This window comes from Globicephala melas, chromosome 3, assembly GCF_963455315.2.
Source record: "Globicephala melas chromosome 3, mGloMel1.2, whole genome shotgun sequence".
Lineage (NCBI taxonomy): Eukaryota > Metazoa > Chordata > Mammalia > Artiodactyla > Delphinidae > Globicephala > Globicephala melas.
Genome location: NC_083316.1, coordinates 136,189,489 through 136,206,977, shown reverse-complemented (window position 1 = coordinate 136,206,977; position 17,489 = coordinate 136,189,489). Strand labels below are relative to the sequence as shown.

The window sequence follows — 17,489 nt, the reverse complement described above, 5'->3', positions numbered from 1 at the left end:
TAACAACATGGATGTATCCTAAGGATGGATTATGCTAAGCGAAATAAGCCAGACAGAGACAAATGCTGTATGATCTCACTTATATGTGGAACATAAAACAAACAAAAAACAAGTTCATAGATACAGAGAACAGATTAGTAGTTGCTAGAGGTGGGTGTGGGCGGTGAAATGTGTGAAGAGAGTCAAAAGGTACAAACTTCCAGTCATAAAATTAAGTCATGCGTAGTGTACAACATGGCGACTATAGTTAATAATGATTTGAAAGTTACTAAGAGAGTAGATCTTAACAGTTCTCATCACAAGAAAAAAAAAAATTGTGTTACTGTATATGGTGACAGATATTAACTAGACTTCTTGTGCTAATCATTTGCAAAGTATACAATTATAGGATCATTATGTTATACACCTGAAACTTATATAATGTTTTATGTCCATTATACCTCAATTTTAAAAATAGCCCCTCTGCCCTTTTTTGACAACACAAGCACCAACCTGCTCCCATCTTAATCTCATTTCTCATGCTTTGGGCAACTGATTCTCTCCCGTTCCCTTTCCTGTTTCCTCTTCCCCTTAATTCTTGTCCCCTTGCCATTCATCCCATGTACTAATCAGAGGATATTCCCTCCCTAGAGAAACTCTGGAGGTACCTGCTAAAATATCCATTTTTCTCACCCCACTTAACAAATCTGGTCCTACGCTCTTTGCACTAAGCCAGGTGACTCGTCCATCTGACCTTGTAGAAAGTTCCTCCCAAATTTCCCAGGTCCTGCTCCCTGCCTGTCCCCACCTCAGGCTTTCCTGGGCTTGTTAGTTAGCATGAAACTCACATAGGCACGCATATGTTTTGAGTGACGTGAACTGAGCCTGCCAGTGTATACTATTGTCTTTTAATTGCTTTCAGCCCTGCAGACTTTGAACAGCTTTCTTCACCCTGCAGCTCAGCACTGATTTATTCAGCTTCTGCAAGCAATTTATTCACTTTTAATTAGACCCAACTTATATTTTGTCGGTAAAACAAACCAAAAGAATCTATAAAACAACTTTTAAGTGAAATCACATTTCTGCCTGGAGGGATATAAAAAATGAAATTGCGTATCTCATTTTACCTGCCTGTTACAAAGACAGGATTGCCCAGATTGTCTTTTTATTTCCCAAGACCTTTTGTCTTTCATTAAGGAAAAGACTTGGGAAATCAGGCTTGGAGTAGAGGGGAGAAAATGGGAAAAGGTCATTTTCAATAGAGAGCAGATATGTGAGCGCATAAGGCAGGGCCTCTCCAGGTTGGTTCTTTGGCAACCCCTGCCATAGAATATCTGGGAACTGGTTAAGAGAGCAGATTCCCCACCCTAGCCCCGGGCTTTCTGACTAGTAGGTCTGAGAGGCGGGGACAACAGATGGGGCTTCTCACTTGCCCATTCTTATACTTTCTGGACCAACGCCTGCTTCTGGACCAATACCCAAGCCCTCATATTCACTACTTGGCCACTTCTGCTTCCCCAGGAACTTGCCTCATCCTTCCTAGTCATCCACGTTTTCTTCCATCTCTGACAACCACCACTCCTTGATGTCTGCATTTATTCAATGCCCCATTGATAGCCTATCCAGTTACCTTTCCTGTGTATACATCTCATGTCTACAATTATTTTGTTAGGTCAGGAACTGTGCATTACAGATCAGTCTCTCGGCCAAACACCCTGCGTGCAGTCCTGGGCTCCCTTTACTACACCAGTGTTTCCAACCTTTCAGAGCCCAAAGATCTCTTTTGTCATCAAAGAATTTTACAACCTCCACCTGGAATTTGCTATAATTTTAATTGAAAAATGCACAGCAGCTGAATCCGATTGTGTATTTGGTAATGACTTTATACAAATTTACAATATATCTATCTTAAAAGTATCTGCCACACTTTAAAATAGGGGCTCTCATATGTAGGCAGCATATAATGTGTTCCATCTACAGACTGTGCCAGGAGCACATGGGAATTCTCTGACCTCTTGCTGTCAGCGGTCTACCTCAAGGGCAATGTTGAAGGGCCAGAGTTTAGGAGCTACTCTCTTGGCCTCAAATTTGAAGCAGGACACGCAAGTAGAAGGTGTCAGAGTATTTGGAAAATGTAAACTCTTCCTTCAGCTAACGGCAATAATGACGTTCTGACCATGTCCTGTCGTCGTGCTGCCACGTTACTCCAGTAGCACTCACTGGATTAATCTGTTATTTAACTCTCTGAAGAAACGTCTTTTAATCTGCGACCTGGCAGAGACAACCAATACCCACCAAAGATTCTGTGTGCTTCCCATGTAGCCCAGCCTCCCTTGCAGTTAGGATGAGGCCATGTAACTGATTCTGGCCATTTGACTATGAGCAAGGTAATGTTATTCACTTCTGGGTCCTTGTCATGGTTATATTTAAAGCCACATGTTGAGATCATGGGGTGGAGGGAGCCTGGATCCCTGAGTCACTGGATGGAGGTGAATTACTTGGACCTGCAAACTCTTCGTAGATTGTGCTAAACCACTGAGATTTGGAGGCTTATTTGTTTCACAGCCTAGCCTAGCTTAAAAGTGAAAAAAGAGCTTTTAAGGAAAGGAACTACTAAATGCCTAGATCCATGCACCAAGAAAAAGAGAGAGAGGGAGAGCTTGGAGTGTTTGAGAATATTGAGCAGCAAGGAAAGAGGTAGGCAGGAGCTGCATTGTATAAAGCAATGTAGGCCACAGTGAGAAGTCTCGATTTTGTACAAAGGCAATCAATCATAAAGAGCATTAATAAGAGAACTGACATGATCTAACTTACACTTTAGAAAAATAACTCTGGCTGCTATGTGAAGGCTAGATTGGAAAGGGAACAAGCAAGGATGTAGGAACCAGTTAAAAGTTTGTTGCAGTCATCCAAGACAAGAGATGCTAATGCCTTTTTTAAAATGGAAGCAGTAGAAATGTTGAGAAGCTGATGGATTTGAAGAATATTCAGAAGACAAAAATGGATAGAACACAAAGATAGATTGGCTGTATCAAATGAAGGAGGAATCAAAGTTAATGATTAGGTCATTTGGGTAACTGGAGATGCTATTCATAGAAATAAGGACTACTGGAGCCAAAGTGAATTTTGGAGAGAATCCAGGAGTTCTAGAAATGATAAAGTTGAGATACTCAGCAAAGAAGTAGAGATGGCAGGTAGGCAGTGGGATTACCACTGTCCAATACGCCATGAGTGAGGTTTGAGCTCCAAATACACTGAATGGGAGATAAGCTTGCTGGATCACTGGTGGTGCCCTAAATGCTAATGAACTCGGAGGATAATGACGTTTAACATGGCAGAAATATCTTCTCATCTGTTTAAAAAATAGTTGTCCTTGAAAATCTGTTGGAGTAAGTCTTTTATGGACCGAGGAGCTAAGAGAAAATCAATCAGGTAAAAAACATTAACTAGACTCGTGATGGACACTGAGTGTGGCATGCTGATAATACGTAAGTTTTATAAAAATCTATCTTTTGATCGTTCCTTTCCCACAATGGTCCCATAGGATTTCATTTGTCAGGTATTTTCATTCTCTTCTACAGAACTGCATCCTTTGGTTAATTTTATTTAAGGTGATTGCTGTTTCGTTCTCACTCTCCCCACACCTCTCACACTCCTCCCACTTTCACCAACCTCTAAAAGCAGCCATCCGCACCCCACCCTGTGCAAGGGCCTGCAGACTCGGTACTTATTCAGTATTTCTTCCTCTCTAGAGGAAGGCAGCATCTGGCATCCTAATTATAGGACACGTTTTGTGGTCTGTGAATGAGGCACAGTCACAGCTTTTGCCCTTCCCTTTGGGAAGGACAGAGCACTGTGTAGTACTTTCAGGAACTGATGGCACATAGCAGCTCTATGTAGACTCCTGTACTGAATTCAAGGCCAATGGAGACTCTGAAGTTGAGGCATCCACAAGGCTTCTGCCCGAGCTGAACTCTACTGCAGGATAAGGTCTCCCCTTTGACCATTCCTTTCTCATGAAGCCTTACTGAACTTTCCTGGAGGGGTCCCAGAACTAGAAACCTTAGTGAGCGGCCCTCAAACCATGATTTCTGTTTTCTGGCCTGCGACCAAAGACATTTCTTTGAATCTAAGACGCTATCAATTTAATAATGTTGTGAGGAAGCCTGCCGGCTAGCTCAGTTGGTAGAGCGTGAGACTCTTAGTAATGTTACGAGGGTAAAAAAACAAAGAAACATTACCATATCAATAATGTGACACATCCTAGGTTCAAAACAAATGTGAAAAAAAAAGTTGGACTTCCCTGGTGGCACAGTGGTTTAGAATCCGCCTGCCAATGCAGGGGACACAGGTTCAATCCCTGGTCCAGGAAGGTCCCACATGCCACAGAGCAACTAAGCCCGTGAGCCACAACTACTGAGCCTGTACTCTAGAGCCCACGAGCCACAACTACTGAGCCTGCGTGCCACAACTACTGAAGCCTGCATGCCCAGAGCCCATGCTCCACAATAAGAGAAGCCACTGCAATGAGAAGCCCGCACCCACAACAAAGGTTAGCCCCTGCTCACCTCAACTAGGAAAAGCCCATGCGCAGCAACAAAGACCCAACACAGCCAAATAAAAAAAAATAAAAAAAATAAAGGTATACCTCAGATTCTAGCAAATATAGGTTTTCCTGAAATGGACTAGGAAGAAATGACAGGTTCTACAGAGAAATTACTCTATTTCCCTTATTTTTGTTTCTTCATCTGTAAAATGAGTATGGGTAAAATAGGTAAAATACTACATAAACGTGAGGGCCATTTTCTTAAGCAAATCCAGTCAACATAAATGGAAAAAGCAAAATGAATAAGAAATTGATGATAAGATTATTTTATTGGAAATCTTTCCTTGATCTAGTAAAATGCTTGGGGAATGGATAGGAATGTGGTCACTGGACTTTTGCTTTAATTCAGGTTGATGAAAAACCTTTTGTTGCTGTTGCCTCTGTTGTTCTGAAACTTCTGTGACAAGCAAACAAAAATCTTACAAAACATGTTAGCAGTCTTTCCTGCAGTAGTTGGAAATACCTCAAATAATGAAAATGGCTGATACTTTCTGGGTGATTGGTGATGTTTCTGAACCTGGTTTCCAGATAGCAAATAGAGTTATAGATGGTCTAGGACAAATGTTGTAGTAACAGGACAACAGTTTTATTTTAATAAAAGTCGGACCTGTTAATGCCTATTAAAAAAAATAATGTGTGTCAGACTCCTAATTTCAGTTATCAGTGCTTTAGCACAAAGCCAAAGTTGATTAAGCTTTGAAAAAGTGAGTTGACTTGAAATAAAATATACTGCATTTAATAAAACAAATGTTATTAGGGTATAGCAAGAATTGGAAAGATGACTCAAGAATGCTTGCAATTTGGGGAAAACTGATATAATTGATAGATTTGAGGACACACTAACCCCAGACTATTTCTTCTAAGGTGGTTATTGTTTAACTCAGTGTCTAACAGGAAATTGTTTTTGTAAGATTTACACATTTTGTCCTCAGGGTGGAGTGCTTTAAAAACCCCTGTGGTTAACTGAGGATGAAACTTTCTTAGATTCTAATTAATTCTAATATCAGGATAGGGTACTATTCTTCAAGAATCTAAGTGTAGATTAAACTTAATTTTATAGGGTCCCCCCACTCCCACGGTCCTGACCAACTGATATCCTTTTCAGAGAACTGTACATGAAGGGAAAATAATTTTCTAGTAACAACTTTTTCCTGCTTTCTAACACTTGGGTCTTTCCATTTTTAAAGTCAACATGTTTACTGTAGCCACAGGAAGCCTGCAAATGTAGCTTCTTCCTAGGTTGCTCACGTACATCCAGACACACACACACAATTTTATGCAGTTACTTCTCATCTCTTGATCTCAGCTCAGTGAACCCCACCTCCTCAGGGACGGGGTCACATCCCTCTGTCCTGCAATCACATTGCACCCTCTTCTCCTTTGTAGCACTTATCCTGACAAAGGTTCAATAAGTATTTTTTTGATTCAATGAATAACTGGTTAATTGACCCCTAAGAATAAAAATGGAATTTGCTAAAGATGGGGTTTAGCTGAGTTCATTAAAATGTAAAAGCAAAGAACTAGGGTTAATTGAAAACGTGAGCCAGGCAGGATAGAGAAAGTTTGGGAATACGAACAGAATTTCTTAGCAAACTCTGATTAACCCAGTATTTTAGACTAATGGTCCACCGTATAGAAATACTCCCCACACACACCCCATCTAGGGGACATGCTGCCCAGTGGAAAAGTGATATTGGTGCCAGAGAGGATTACTGTCTCAAGCCAGAGGTGATCTGAGTGTTCATTAGCAAAATAAGATAATCCCCAAGTTTATTGTTAGTGGAAAGTGCCATTTCGGGAAAATTAGAATGAGAGAGAGATTTTACAATCGGAAGGACCTTGGAGAGTTGCTTCAGATATGCCCCTCCCTTTCTGAAAGCAGTAATAAACCACACCTCGGATAAAAGAATTGCACAATCCCCCTTTGTTTCCTGTTCTACTTTTGGAAAGAAGTGGCTTCTCTGGAGCAAAGGGGAAGCAGTGGGTTACGGAGCTGCCTCCCCGTCTTGGTCCATCCGGCCCATTCTCGTGTGCTTCACACGGCCTGGGGCCCACAGCTCTGCTCCCCGCTTCCCTGCCCAACACCCTCCAGGACTTCTTACTCTCAGCGTAATAAATAGCTCTAACAGGCCACCTCGCCCTTGCCTGCCTCTCCACCCTCACCTTTTGCTACTCTTTGTCCCCTACTTCATGGCCTCTATAGAACAGTCCTATGAACTTTCTAGAACCAGTTCTTCTGCCTGGAACACCCTTCCACAACCTCCTACCTACCTAGCTAACTGTGTATATATACACATACGCATATATGTATACACACACATATACATACACACCATTGAAGTGTCTTGCTCCTTAACCCATAACTACTTTAGGATGGATTTCCTGCAAGCAAGAGCAATTTCTTTCTTTTCTTTTTTTTTTTTTAGTATATATTGATCATCTGCTTTGTGAAAGGTCGTATGCAAGTTGCTACAGATAATCCAAAAGACATGATATGTGGCCCCTTCCTTCAGATTCTTTGTTTCAAATGACTGATGAAAAAGAGCTTATTTACTAAATTCATATATATTATTATTTAATTAAGTACTGACTAAATATAGCCAACTGCTGAAAAGGCTGGATCAGGTAATACATGTATGCGCGGGGAGAAGTAAGATTTCAATGCGTGCAGGAGTTAGGAAATGACACTAAAGTCAACGCAAGGGAAAGCAGAGCTGAGATGGTTTACTGTTGACATCATCTGAGTACCTACCTCTAACCATACTTAAATATAATCTAGCTAAATAAGTCAGTTTCCTTCCTCCCCTTATTTTTCTTTAGCTTCTTCTTGCCGACCTCTTTGTTGCTTTTTATTTTTTATTAATTTTTATTGGAGTATACTTGCTTTACAATGTTGTGTTAGTTTCTGCTATACAGCAAAGTGAATCAGCTATACGTATACATATATCCACTCTTTTTAGGATTTCCTTCCCACTTAGGTCACCACAGAGCACTGAGTAGAGTTCCCTGTGCTATACAGTAGGGTCTCATTAGTTATCTATTTTATACATAGTACTGTTTATATGTCAATCCCAATCTCCCCATTCATCCCACCCCACCCCTTCCGCTCTTGGTTTCCATATATTAAGAACAATTTCTTATATAACCACCATGTAATTATCATAATCAGAAGATTTAACATTATTAAGATCCTGTTTCTAATCCACATTTCATATTTAAATTTTTCCCATTGTCCAATAATGTCTTTTATACCTATTTTATCTCCCCCGGTCCAGGAGCCAATCCAGGATCACACATTACTCTTAGTTGTCATACCTTTTTAGTCTTCTTTAATCAGAAGCAGTTCCTCTGCTTTTCTTTGACCTTTGACATTTGAACAACCTAAGCCAGTAGTTCTGGAGACCAGCCCCCAGGCTGAGATTTTTCAGTGTTTCCTTGTGACTACCACAGAAGTGGCGTTCTCAGTATATCGTATCAGGAGACCCAGCATATCCAGTTATCCCAAAATGGGTGATGTTTGCTTTGATCTCTTGGGTAAGGTGGTGTCTGCCACATTTCTCCACTACAAAGTGATTCTCTTTTTCTTTAACCATTGTAATTAATAACTTGAAGGAAAGATACTTTGAAACTATGCAAATATTCAGTTCCTCATCAAACTTCATCTACTTGTTTGGCATCCACTTTATATCTGCTTTGCTTTTAAGTAAGCTCATTTTACACTGTTAATAAAGAAAAGACTATAATATGATAAGTGGACTTTCTCAATTGCCCCACCTAAAATACCTGCATCTCCCGTGTCAATCCAGTCTTCCTTTGTGAAGACCTTATCACGTAAAATTGACAGACATCTGATATGTATGGCATTAGCCAAGGCAAGATTTCTTGTTTGCATTTTCCACTCTATTCATGAATGACCTTTTCCTTTCCTTTCCTTTCCTTTTATAATAATAATATTTTTGAAAAAGAATCCGTGAAAGGGGCATTTATTTTAATAATGAGAAAGAAGATATACATGATTATTTCGGGCTTACCACGTGTCATAATATTGCTTTTGTCTCGTTATGATGGGTGTCAGTAATTGCATTTACTTTTTTTCATGCTTGATACAAGGACTCACTTAAGACTCTGAAGAGCTTCTTTCAGCCTTGGGGTCTGTGCATTAGAAATCATTTGGGTTCATTAAAGTCATGAGGAGAATTAGGGTAAGGGTCAGATCATAGGAGCATCAGGAAGGTAAAATATTACCATTTAAATGGGAAATGGAACTTCTCCTTTAGTGAATCACATTTTCAATGACAGATGGGGTTGCTCACTGTGAGATTAATAATACCTGACATTCCCTCATCCATTTATTCAAAAGAAAATCATCCTGCAAGCCTACTAGGTGAGAAGCAAACTATCTACAACTTCTAACCTTATAAAGTATGTATTTGAATTAATTCTACTGGGTCTCTAAGCAAGATGTGGCCAAAAGGAACCTTGAGAGCTTGCTTATAGGTTCTATTAAAAGAGCTCAGAAACTGGAATATCCTAGATAAAGCAGCCTCCTTCCTCCATCTAGGACTAAGGGCTCAGTTTCAGAAACCACCAGATGGAATGGCAAGAAAGAGAGGGGTCTCCAGCCCTCACCCCCAGACAACCAGATCAGGAAAAGCCCATGGCGTTCATGGAACCGCATTCAGTGCAGTCCAGTCACCTCAGGCCCAAATTTCCTAGGAAAGAGACTTTCTCTTGTTTCACCAATCACTCTCACGTGAGGTTCTGACCACAAATGAGCGCCTCTGAAATATCATCAGTATCAGAAAACTTTAGAGCGAGGGAAAACCTAGAGAATAAACAGCTTTCCCTTTCAGACATGTCTCCACTTTTTATACTGTCCAATTTGTTCCTCACAAAAGGCTTGTGAAAAAAATTAGAGTAAGACTAGGTCTCCTCATACTCTGGTAAGGACACAACCCCAGAGAGGTGAAGGGGCAGTTTGGAGTCAGGAATGAACCAGAGCTAGAATTCTGAGCCCTGGGTTCACAGTCCTCCAGGCCACACTTTTGCCCCATCGAGGTCATCTACACCCTCTCCATACCATCGACCAGCTGAAATACTTTCATGGCACTTATCAGAGTGTTAGTTGCATTTTATTTATATGATCATTTGCTTAATGTCTCTCACCCTAGAATGTATGAATTATAGGGATTGAATATATTTTTCTCGCCTCGTGTGCCACAGTCTACCTTGGATGGTTGGGTGGACAAGTGGATGAGCCAATATGCCACCCGTGTGTCGTAAACATATCCACACCTCGCGCTGACAAGCCTCATATTTCTCCTGACCGCGGTGATTTCATGTCCTTTCTCAGATCGTAGCTTGCTGCCAGACATGGCCCTCTCAGTGGACTCGTCTTGGTACCGGTGGCAGTGGCGAGTCAGAGATGGCCTCCCACAGTCTCCATCAGAAGCCACACCACTGCTGTCCCCGGAGGAGGGGGCGCAGAACTACAACCTGGCACAGCAGCGGGTCGTGCTCCCCAACAACAACGTATTCCACCGGGATTGGGCCAAGGTCTCCAGGAGATACTCTGGCAACAGAATCTGCACCACCAAGTATACCCTCTTCACCTTCCTGCCCCAGAATCTCTTGGAGCAGTTTCACAGGTATACGACCACTTGGCTGGACAGTACACACTTTAGAGCCAAGTATTTGCCACTCAGATGAACTCAGAAATGCTACCCTCTGGGCCAAATGCGTGTACCTTGAGAAGCTTTGTCATTCATTCAGTATTTATCAGATTCTACTCTGTGTTAAGCCACGTGTTGTGTATTAGAGATACATGAGCGAAAAGAAAAAGACACATTGTCCTGACTATATTGGCTAGTGAAAGAGACAGATGTTAATTTTAGGAATTATGTAAATTGGTGTAAACTGTAATTCAGATAGATACTTCCAAGGAGAAGGATATGGTGCTATTAGAGTGAGTACAAGAGAAATCGGGCCTAGTTAGGAAAGTCAAGGAAGACTTCTAGGAGGAAGTAACTGTGGAAGTCTAATATGAAAGAAGAGAATGTGTTAACTAGGTGGAAAGAGGCAGAGAGAAGTCAGAGAAGGGAGCCAGAAGAATGTTCTTTCGAACAGACCTTCATGTGCAAAGGCACTGTGGCAAGAGGGAGAAAGATGCACTTGGAAAACGTAAAAGTGCAAGCCACTCTTTTGAGATAATATATGCAAAATTATCTTTTAATTATAAAGCAAAATATGCACCTAGACATTATCCTAAGTTTTGTAATTATTAGCACCTATCATTTATTGAGCAACTACTATACTCTGGAACCCTCCATTGCATACATAACAAATATTCATCCCATGTAATATTTATAGGAGCCCTATAAAGTAGACAGTACTATCCCCATTTTAAATGGATTTGACTTTAAAGCCCTTACCATGATGTTCGAGGTGACACTGAAAGAGAATGTCATTTTTAGTTGGCAAGGGCTAATGGGGAAGCAGTAATGCGGCAAGTATATTTCTCTTCTCCACGGTTTTCATTCATACCTTGCTTGCCCCTTCCAGATGGGCTAACCTCTATTTCCTGTTCCTGGTGATTCTGAACTGGATGCCCTCCATGGAAGTCTTCCACAGGGAGATTACTATGTTACCGTTGGCCATTGTCCTGTTCATCACCATGGTCAAGGATGGCATAGAGGACTTCAAGAGACACCGCCTTGATAGAGAGATAAACTGCTCCAACATCCAGATATATGAAAGGTAAGGGAAATCATTCCTCTGTTTTCTCTGTGGCAAATAGATTATGCAAACTTATCAGTGTTTTCAAAAAATTGGTCTCTCTTCTCACATTAATTTTCTTCAATTCATGTAATTCAGTGATACTCAACCAGGGCAATTTTGCCCTGCAAGGAACTTTTGACAATGTCTGCAGATGGTTTTGGTTGCCATATCGGGAAGGAGGTTGCTACTGGCATTTAGTGAGTAAAAGCCAAGGATGATGCTAAACATCTTACAATATACGGGACAACCTTCCACAACAAAGAATTATGATCCAGCCCAAAATGTCAGTAGTGCTGAGATTTAGAAACCTTTAATTTAACTCGTGTAACTGCCATAAGAGCAGGGTTGAAACCTCAAGAACTAAACTCTAAAATTGACTGAACCATCTCAGGAGACCAAGTTCAGGAACAGCTCTTTGGAGAGTGACAGGCAATGTCTCCCAAACAGGAAAATGTATACTGTTTTTAAAGCATCTGTGGCTCTTGGCTAAAACTCCTTGCTTTTAGAACTTAGCCAGGTAGGTTTTAGGACCCAGAGTTGGCACACCTGTTCTTGGTTGCCTGGGGTGGAAAAGGAAGCTACCTGTGGGTGACGTCTGCATTCCAACAGGTGGAGTCTCAACAAATAGAAGGAAGTGACCTGGTGGGTACACACCTGTTCTCTGCAAGCTCTTTCCTTGTCATACTTCTCCCCTAGAGTTTATACACCGGCTTTTTACTTTTAGTTTTCCTTTTGAAAGAAGAGAGAAATTTTCAGCAGACAAGGCGAGTAAAAGATGTCAGGAACATCACTCGCTGACAGCTGAACAACGGAACTGATCAGGGAAGAACCTCTTTTATGGGGAGCTCAAGTGTCCTGCTATGAGAATTAAAGAGACGGGATTGAGCAGAGATGAGAAAGGAAGGCAAGGAAAGGCTGAAAAGGAAAGAAGACAGGAAACGAGTGGTGGTCTCCAACCTGCCCTTTGAAGGACGGTCCCACAAAGAGAACCCCAACAGACATTACCATGGGAATCAAATTAAGACCAGCAAGTACACTCTGTTGTCCTTCATACCCAAGAACATCTTTGAGCAGCTACACCGGTTTGCCAATTTCTATTTTGTGGGCCTTGTGGTTCTGAATTTTATCCCCGTGGTCAATGCCTTCCAGCCTGAGGTGAGCATGATACCGATCTGTATCATCCTGACGGTCACTGCCATCAAGGATGCTTGGGAAGACCTCCGGAGGTACAAATCCGATACAGTGATCAATAACCGAGAGTGCCTCGTCTATAGCAGGTAAAACGAAACACCCGGGGAAGTCTCGGCCCCAGCTCTGAGCTTTCTGTGGCTGCTGCCACCGCAGGTGCTGTTTCTAGAAGGATGGGGTAGGAAGATAGCATCATTTTATCACAGTGAAGCTGTTCAGTTCTCCACAATGGGGATTATGGTTTAAAACTGAAAAACATAAAACAAAAGGAATTGAGCCTTGAGTCAATCGTTGATTAAAATTAGGAAGTCTTTACTATGTGACATTTTCTTTGCTGTTTCAAATGTGTTAGACATTTAAGAGTTTTGCATAAATTCACAACCATTTTAGGTCCAGTGTGGCCATGAGCACATTGGAGCAGGTTTGGAGACCCTTGGAGAAAAGTGGCATCACTGTTTTTCAGGAAAGCAGTAGGCAGTGTATTAGGAGAACCAGTCCTGGAGACACACTGCCTGGATTGAACGCTGTCTCGATCAATCGTTAACTCTGTGACCTTAGGCAAGTGACCTAACCTCTCTGAGACTCATTTTGTCCCTCGTAAAATTGGAACACTTCCTGAGGTGGTCGTGAGAATTGCATGTGATAATCCTTGGAAATTACTTAGCAGTGCTCCTGATGTATGATAAATACTCAGTTTGCAAACTGTAATTGCTTTATTTTTAGAATGTGAAATGCACATTAGCTCGATCAAGACTGTCCTTAAGCTTTCTCTCTGATATCCCAACCCAAACAAACATGGTTCACCACCTGTCTTGCCATGTACTTTAACATAATTTTATACCTGTCGTTGTCTTAGAAAGACTCCATTGAGTCAAAAACCAAACTGGGTTGTTAGGAAAAGGACACGCTCTCGATCAGTAAGGGAAGAAAACAGAGTTACCGTGTGTCTCAACTTTGTGACAATTCATGTAGCCCAGAAAGAAGCAAGGGAATGGAGGCTGGGCTTGCAGTGAGATTGCAGTGACAAAGAGTGCTTTCTAGGCTGGCAATAAGAAACTTTGGATGAGTCAGTCACTTAGATGAATACAGCAGGTAGGGGCTTGACTTCCTGCCAAATAAGGGAAAAAGTCCATCTCTCTCAAGAAGCACCATCCCTCTGACTTGTTTCCTCTGACCTTATGGACCCCAAGACGTTCTGCAGTTGCTCTGGTCCTTCTTAGAGTGAAAGGCGCTTGCTCCGATGTGTGCCCTACAGCTGTTTAGGGGCTGCTTCTTTCTAAGAAGTTCCCTTCCCCGGGGGAGAACATGGAGCTTATGACTTGGAGCTGGCTGATGACAGTTTATGAGGCAGACTCCACTCGGAAAATTGTAGCCTGGGGAAGCTTCTAAGGAGATCATGTAATGCAAGGGACTCAGCTGTCTCCAGGGCGCCCCTAAGAGAACTTCCGTACCTTCTCCTCAGCAAAAGATGAGCTTCTGTTCTGTTTGCCTACAGGACCAAAATTGCACATCTAAAAATATTAATCTGAAGGTTTGGGGTTTTTTTTTTTCAGCTGGATCTAATTGTCTTGAGTATTGTTAGCACACTGAATACCTAGAGTTGAGACTGAGTCATTCCTCACCTTTGAGTAAGGAGATTATAAAGAGAGAAAAAAAAAAAAAACTGTTGGAGTGTGCCGCCTTTCCTAAAGAGACTGATTTTTTAAGAAAACATTGTTTTTCTCTTGTCACCAATCCACCTCATCACTTTTTGTTTTCTGTCTTTCTCCTTTGTTGTTTTTCTCATGGAAGATGCACAGTGAGGCTGGTTCCTTGGGGAGGGATACAGGGGGACCTCAGCGAGCCTGGTTCTCTTCTCCCTGCTTTGCCAGAAATCCTCTGCCCTGAGCATCCCAGAAAAATAGGCCTGTTCTTGGGGATAATCTCAGTGTCAATCAGATCACAGACTGACCTGTGCTGGGTGCTGGCCTGATACAGGCCAGGCTGTTGTCATTCTGTTCTCAAAATAGCTTCCAGGAAAGTGGCAGAAAACTGAGGAGATAACAATCCAGAAAAAAGGCTCACTGGCAGGGAGGGACATACAGGTTTTTTATTTTTTAAAAACAAATAATATTATTTTATTTATTTCTTAATAATATAATTTCAGAGAAATCGTTCTAAAATGATTATAGATAAAAGTTTAGTGATAATAATGGGTTTGATCATTCTTCACTATTTTGGTGAATCATAGTTTAACAAAGAGAGTATTTGAAAACCAGGTTCTAAGTTCAGTTTATTTCAATACTTGATTATCATAGTTGTCAGGACTGAAAAATTACCTTGGAAAAGCACACATCGGGCTCCCCTGGTGGCACAGTGGTTGAGAATCCGCCTGCCAGTGCAGGGGACATGGGTTCGAGCCCTGGTCTGGGAAGGTCCCACATGCCGCGGAGCAACTAGGCCCGTGAGCCACAACTACTGAGCCTGTGCGTCTGGAGCTTGTGCTCCGCAACAAGAGAGGCCGTGACAGTGAGAGGCCCGCACACCACGATGAAGAGTGGCCCAGGCTCACTGCAACTAGAGAAAGCCCTCACACAGAAACGAAGACCCAACACAGCCAAAGATAAATAAACTAATTAATAAATTATTTTTTTAAAAAAAGAGAAAAGCACACATCATGCAATTTGTACTTGGGAAGACTTTATGGTTATTGATAATGGATATACAAATTCATATTTTTAATTGAAGTATAATTAATTTACAATGTTGTGTTAGTTTCAAGTATACAGCAAGGTGATTCAGTTTTATATATATTCTGTTGTGTCAGCTGAGATGCTCTCTACTGCAAGAAGCAGAAACCTCGACTTAAACAATTTTAACAATGAAGAGACTTTGTTTCTTAAGTCACTACAAATATGCTGAGGTGGGCAGGTGATCAAGCATGGTTCATTCAGCCAATCGGCATTCTAGCTGCAGCAGTTAGCTGTCCTTTTCATTCAGTCCCCCTCTGTGTCATCTTTACCCCCAGGTAGATTTCCCTCATGGCAATGAGATGGCTGCAGCAGCTCCAGCCCTCACATCTACATATAATAACCCACAAAGGGAGAAAGAAAAGCACTTCCAGAAGCATTCTTGGAAGGTCCAGGAAGCTTACTCCACAGATCCTCCTCATCTCTCAGTGACCCCAGTGGGTCACATGCCCATCCCTGAACCAATCCCTCTGAGCAGGAGATGAGATTATGCTGATTAGGTTATACCTGAGCCATAGAGCTCAGCATGAGGTTCACTTCCCTGAAAGCATATGGGCTACACAGGGAAGGTGAAAAGTCCAGATTTAAAAAATGAGGTCTTTCCAAGAGAAGGAGAAACACATGTTGGAGAGGCCACCACTATGTCCTCAACATCATCACCTTAAAATAGTTTTGAGCCTCGACTCCTTGTGAATTGCTTTTCACATATTAACAGGAGCCAGACACACTTTGGGACATTCTGTAATATATATCCTTAAAGTTATTCTAACCCTGAAGTGGATTAATTCTATGAAAAACTCCAGAATAGGAAGATAGAAAATGCTAGCTGTTATTATTATCTTAAGTGATGATGCTGAGGGAGCATTTCCTTTTGCCAAACGTTGAAGATATTGGGCTGGCCAAAAAGTCTGTTCGGGTTTGTCATCCCATCTTACTGAAAACCCCAAATGAACTTTTTGACCAACACAATATATGACGGTATGTCAGGCAAAGAATACAAGATCTGAGAGGACAATTTTTTTCTGAGAAGCAACATGAAAGCTTATATCTCAAGCACTAGTTCTATCCATCTTGTCTCAATTTCACACATTTGAGAAGCTGATATCAAATGTCCTCATTTTTGTACAGTTGAATACTAGGACCCTAAGAATTTTGCTCACCTTAATCCCACGCATCATCCAGCCTAGACTTGTTTATACTGTGAGAGAATGTTTTTGCAAACAGCAGAAGCCTTGTTTACAGAATTACAATCCTGTTAGAGCATTTTCTTTTAATATAGCAACTGTGCTTGTGGTCTAAAAGTGACCCATTAATCAGATTTATGGAATGACTTCAAGGAGAGATTAGCTTCAGAATTGTATTAGCTTAGTTTCTCCCAGGGCTCAATTTAATGAATCTAGAAACCATACCGAGCAAGAGAATTGTATTTTTCCATCCAGCTTCGTATATTTTTATTTGTATTCAGAAAACAGGCAACAAGGAAGCAGGAGTGGGAACTAAGGGAATCCATGAAGGTTTTTGTCCCCATATTGTAACGTAGCAAAAGCCTTCCAGTGTTTCAGCAGCCGAGCACACAATTATTCATCTGTTCAGCAAGTCTTACGTCTGAACCGAGTACGTGTATATCAACATGGAAGGCCCCATGTACCCTCAAGGGGCTCTCAGTCCAGAGAGCATGAGGAACTTGTAAACAGCTACAGTGTCCCTTGCCTATGGACAAAGGGTCACAGTCATGCATGGGCTGCAGTGACACATCTGCCTGCCAAAAACATCAGAGCCAGCTGAGGGAAGCCTTCTCTGAAGAGGTGACATTTCAGGAGGGCACTGAAGGATGAGCATTCAAATAGGTAAAGAAAACAGGTCAGCTCACAGCCTCTTCATGTGTCACCTGAAGGTTGTATGTGTGATTTATGCTGGTATCAAAAAGACGAGGATCAAGAGATAGCAGGAGCTTAAGAGAGAAATGAATCGATTAGAAACTTTATTTTATTTTATTGGCCACGCTGCATGGCTTGGGGGATCTTAGTTCCCCGACCAGGGATCGAACACGGGCCCTGGCAGCGAAAACTCCGAGTCCTAGACACTGGACCGCCAGGGAATTCCCTAGAAACGTTTAAATTCTGACTTTTTACCAAGACTTGGAGATTCTCTTTTCTGTAAGTCAGGTGGCTGCTATAACATAAAAAGAATTCCAGATGCTACAGGATCGC

The 17,489-nt window shown here is 41.7% G+C and overlaps 1 protein-coding gene across 1 annotated transcript in view; it reads left to right on the top strand.

Annotated features, from left to right (window-relative positions):
- ATP10B (ATPase phospholipid transporting 10B (putative)) overlaps positions 1–17,489 on the top strand; it is a 581,864-nt gene that overhangs the window by 448,648 nt on the left and 115,727 nt on the right. Inside the window, 2 exon segments of the mRNA XM_060296561.2 lie at positions 9,939–10,233; positions 11,147–11,341. Of these exon segments, the coding sequence (XP_060152544.2) occupies positions 9,939–10,233; positions 11,147–11,341 (490 nt within the window).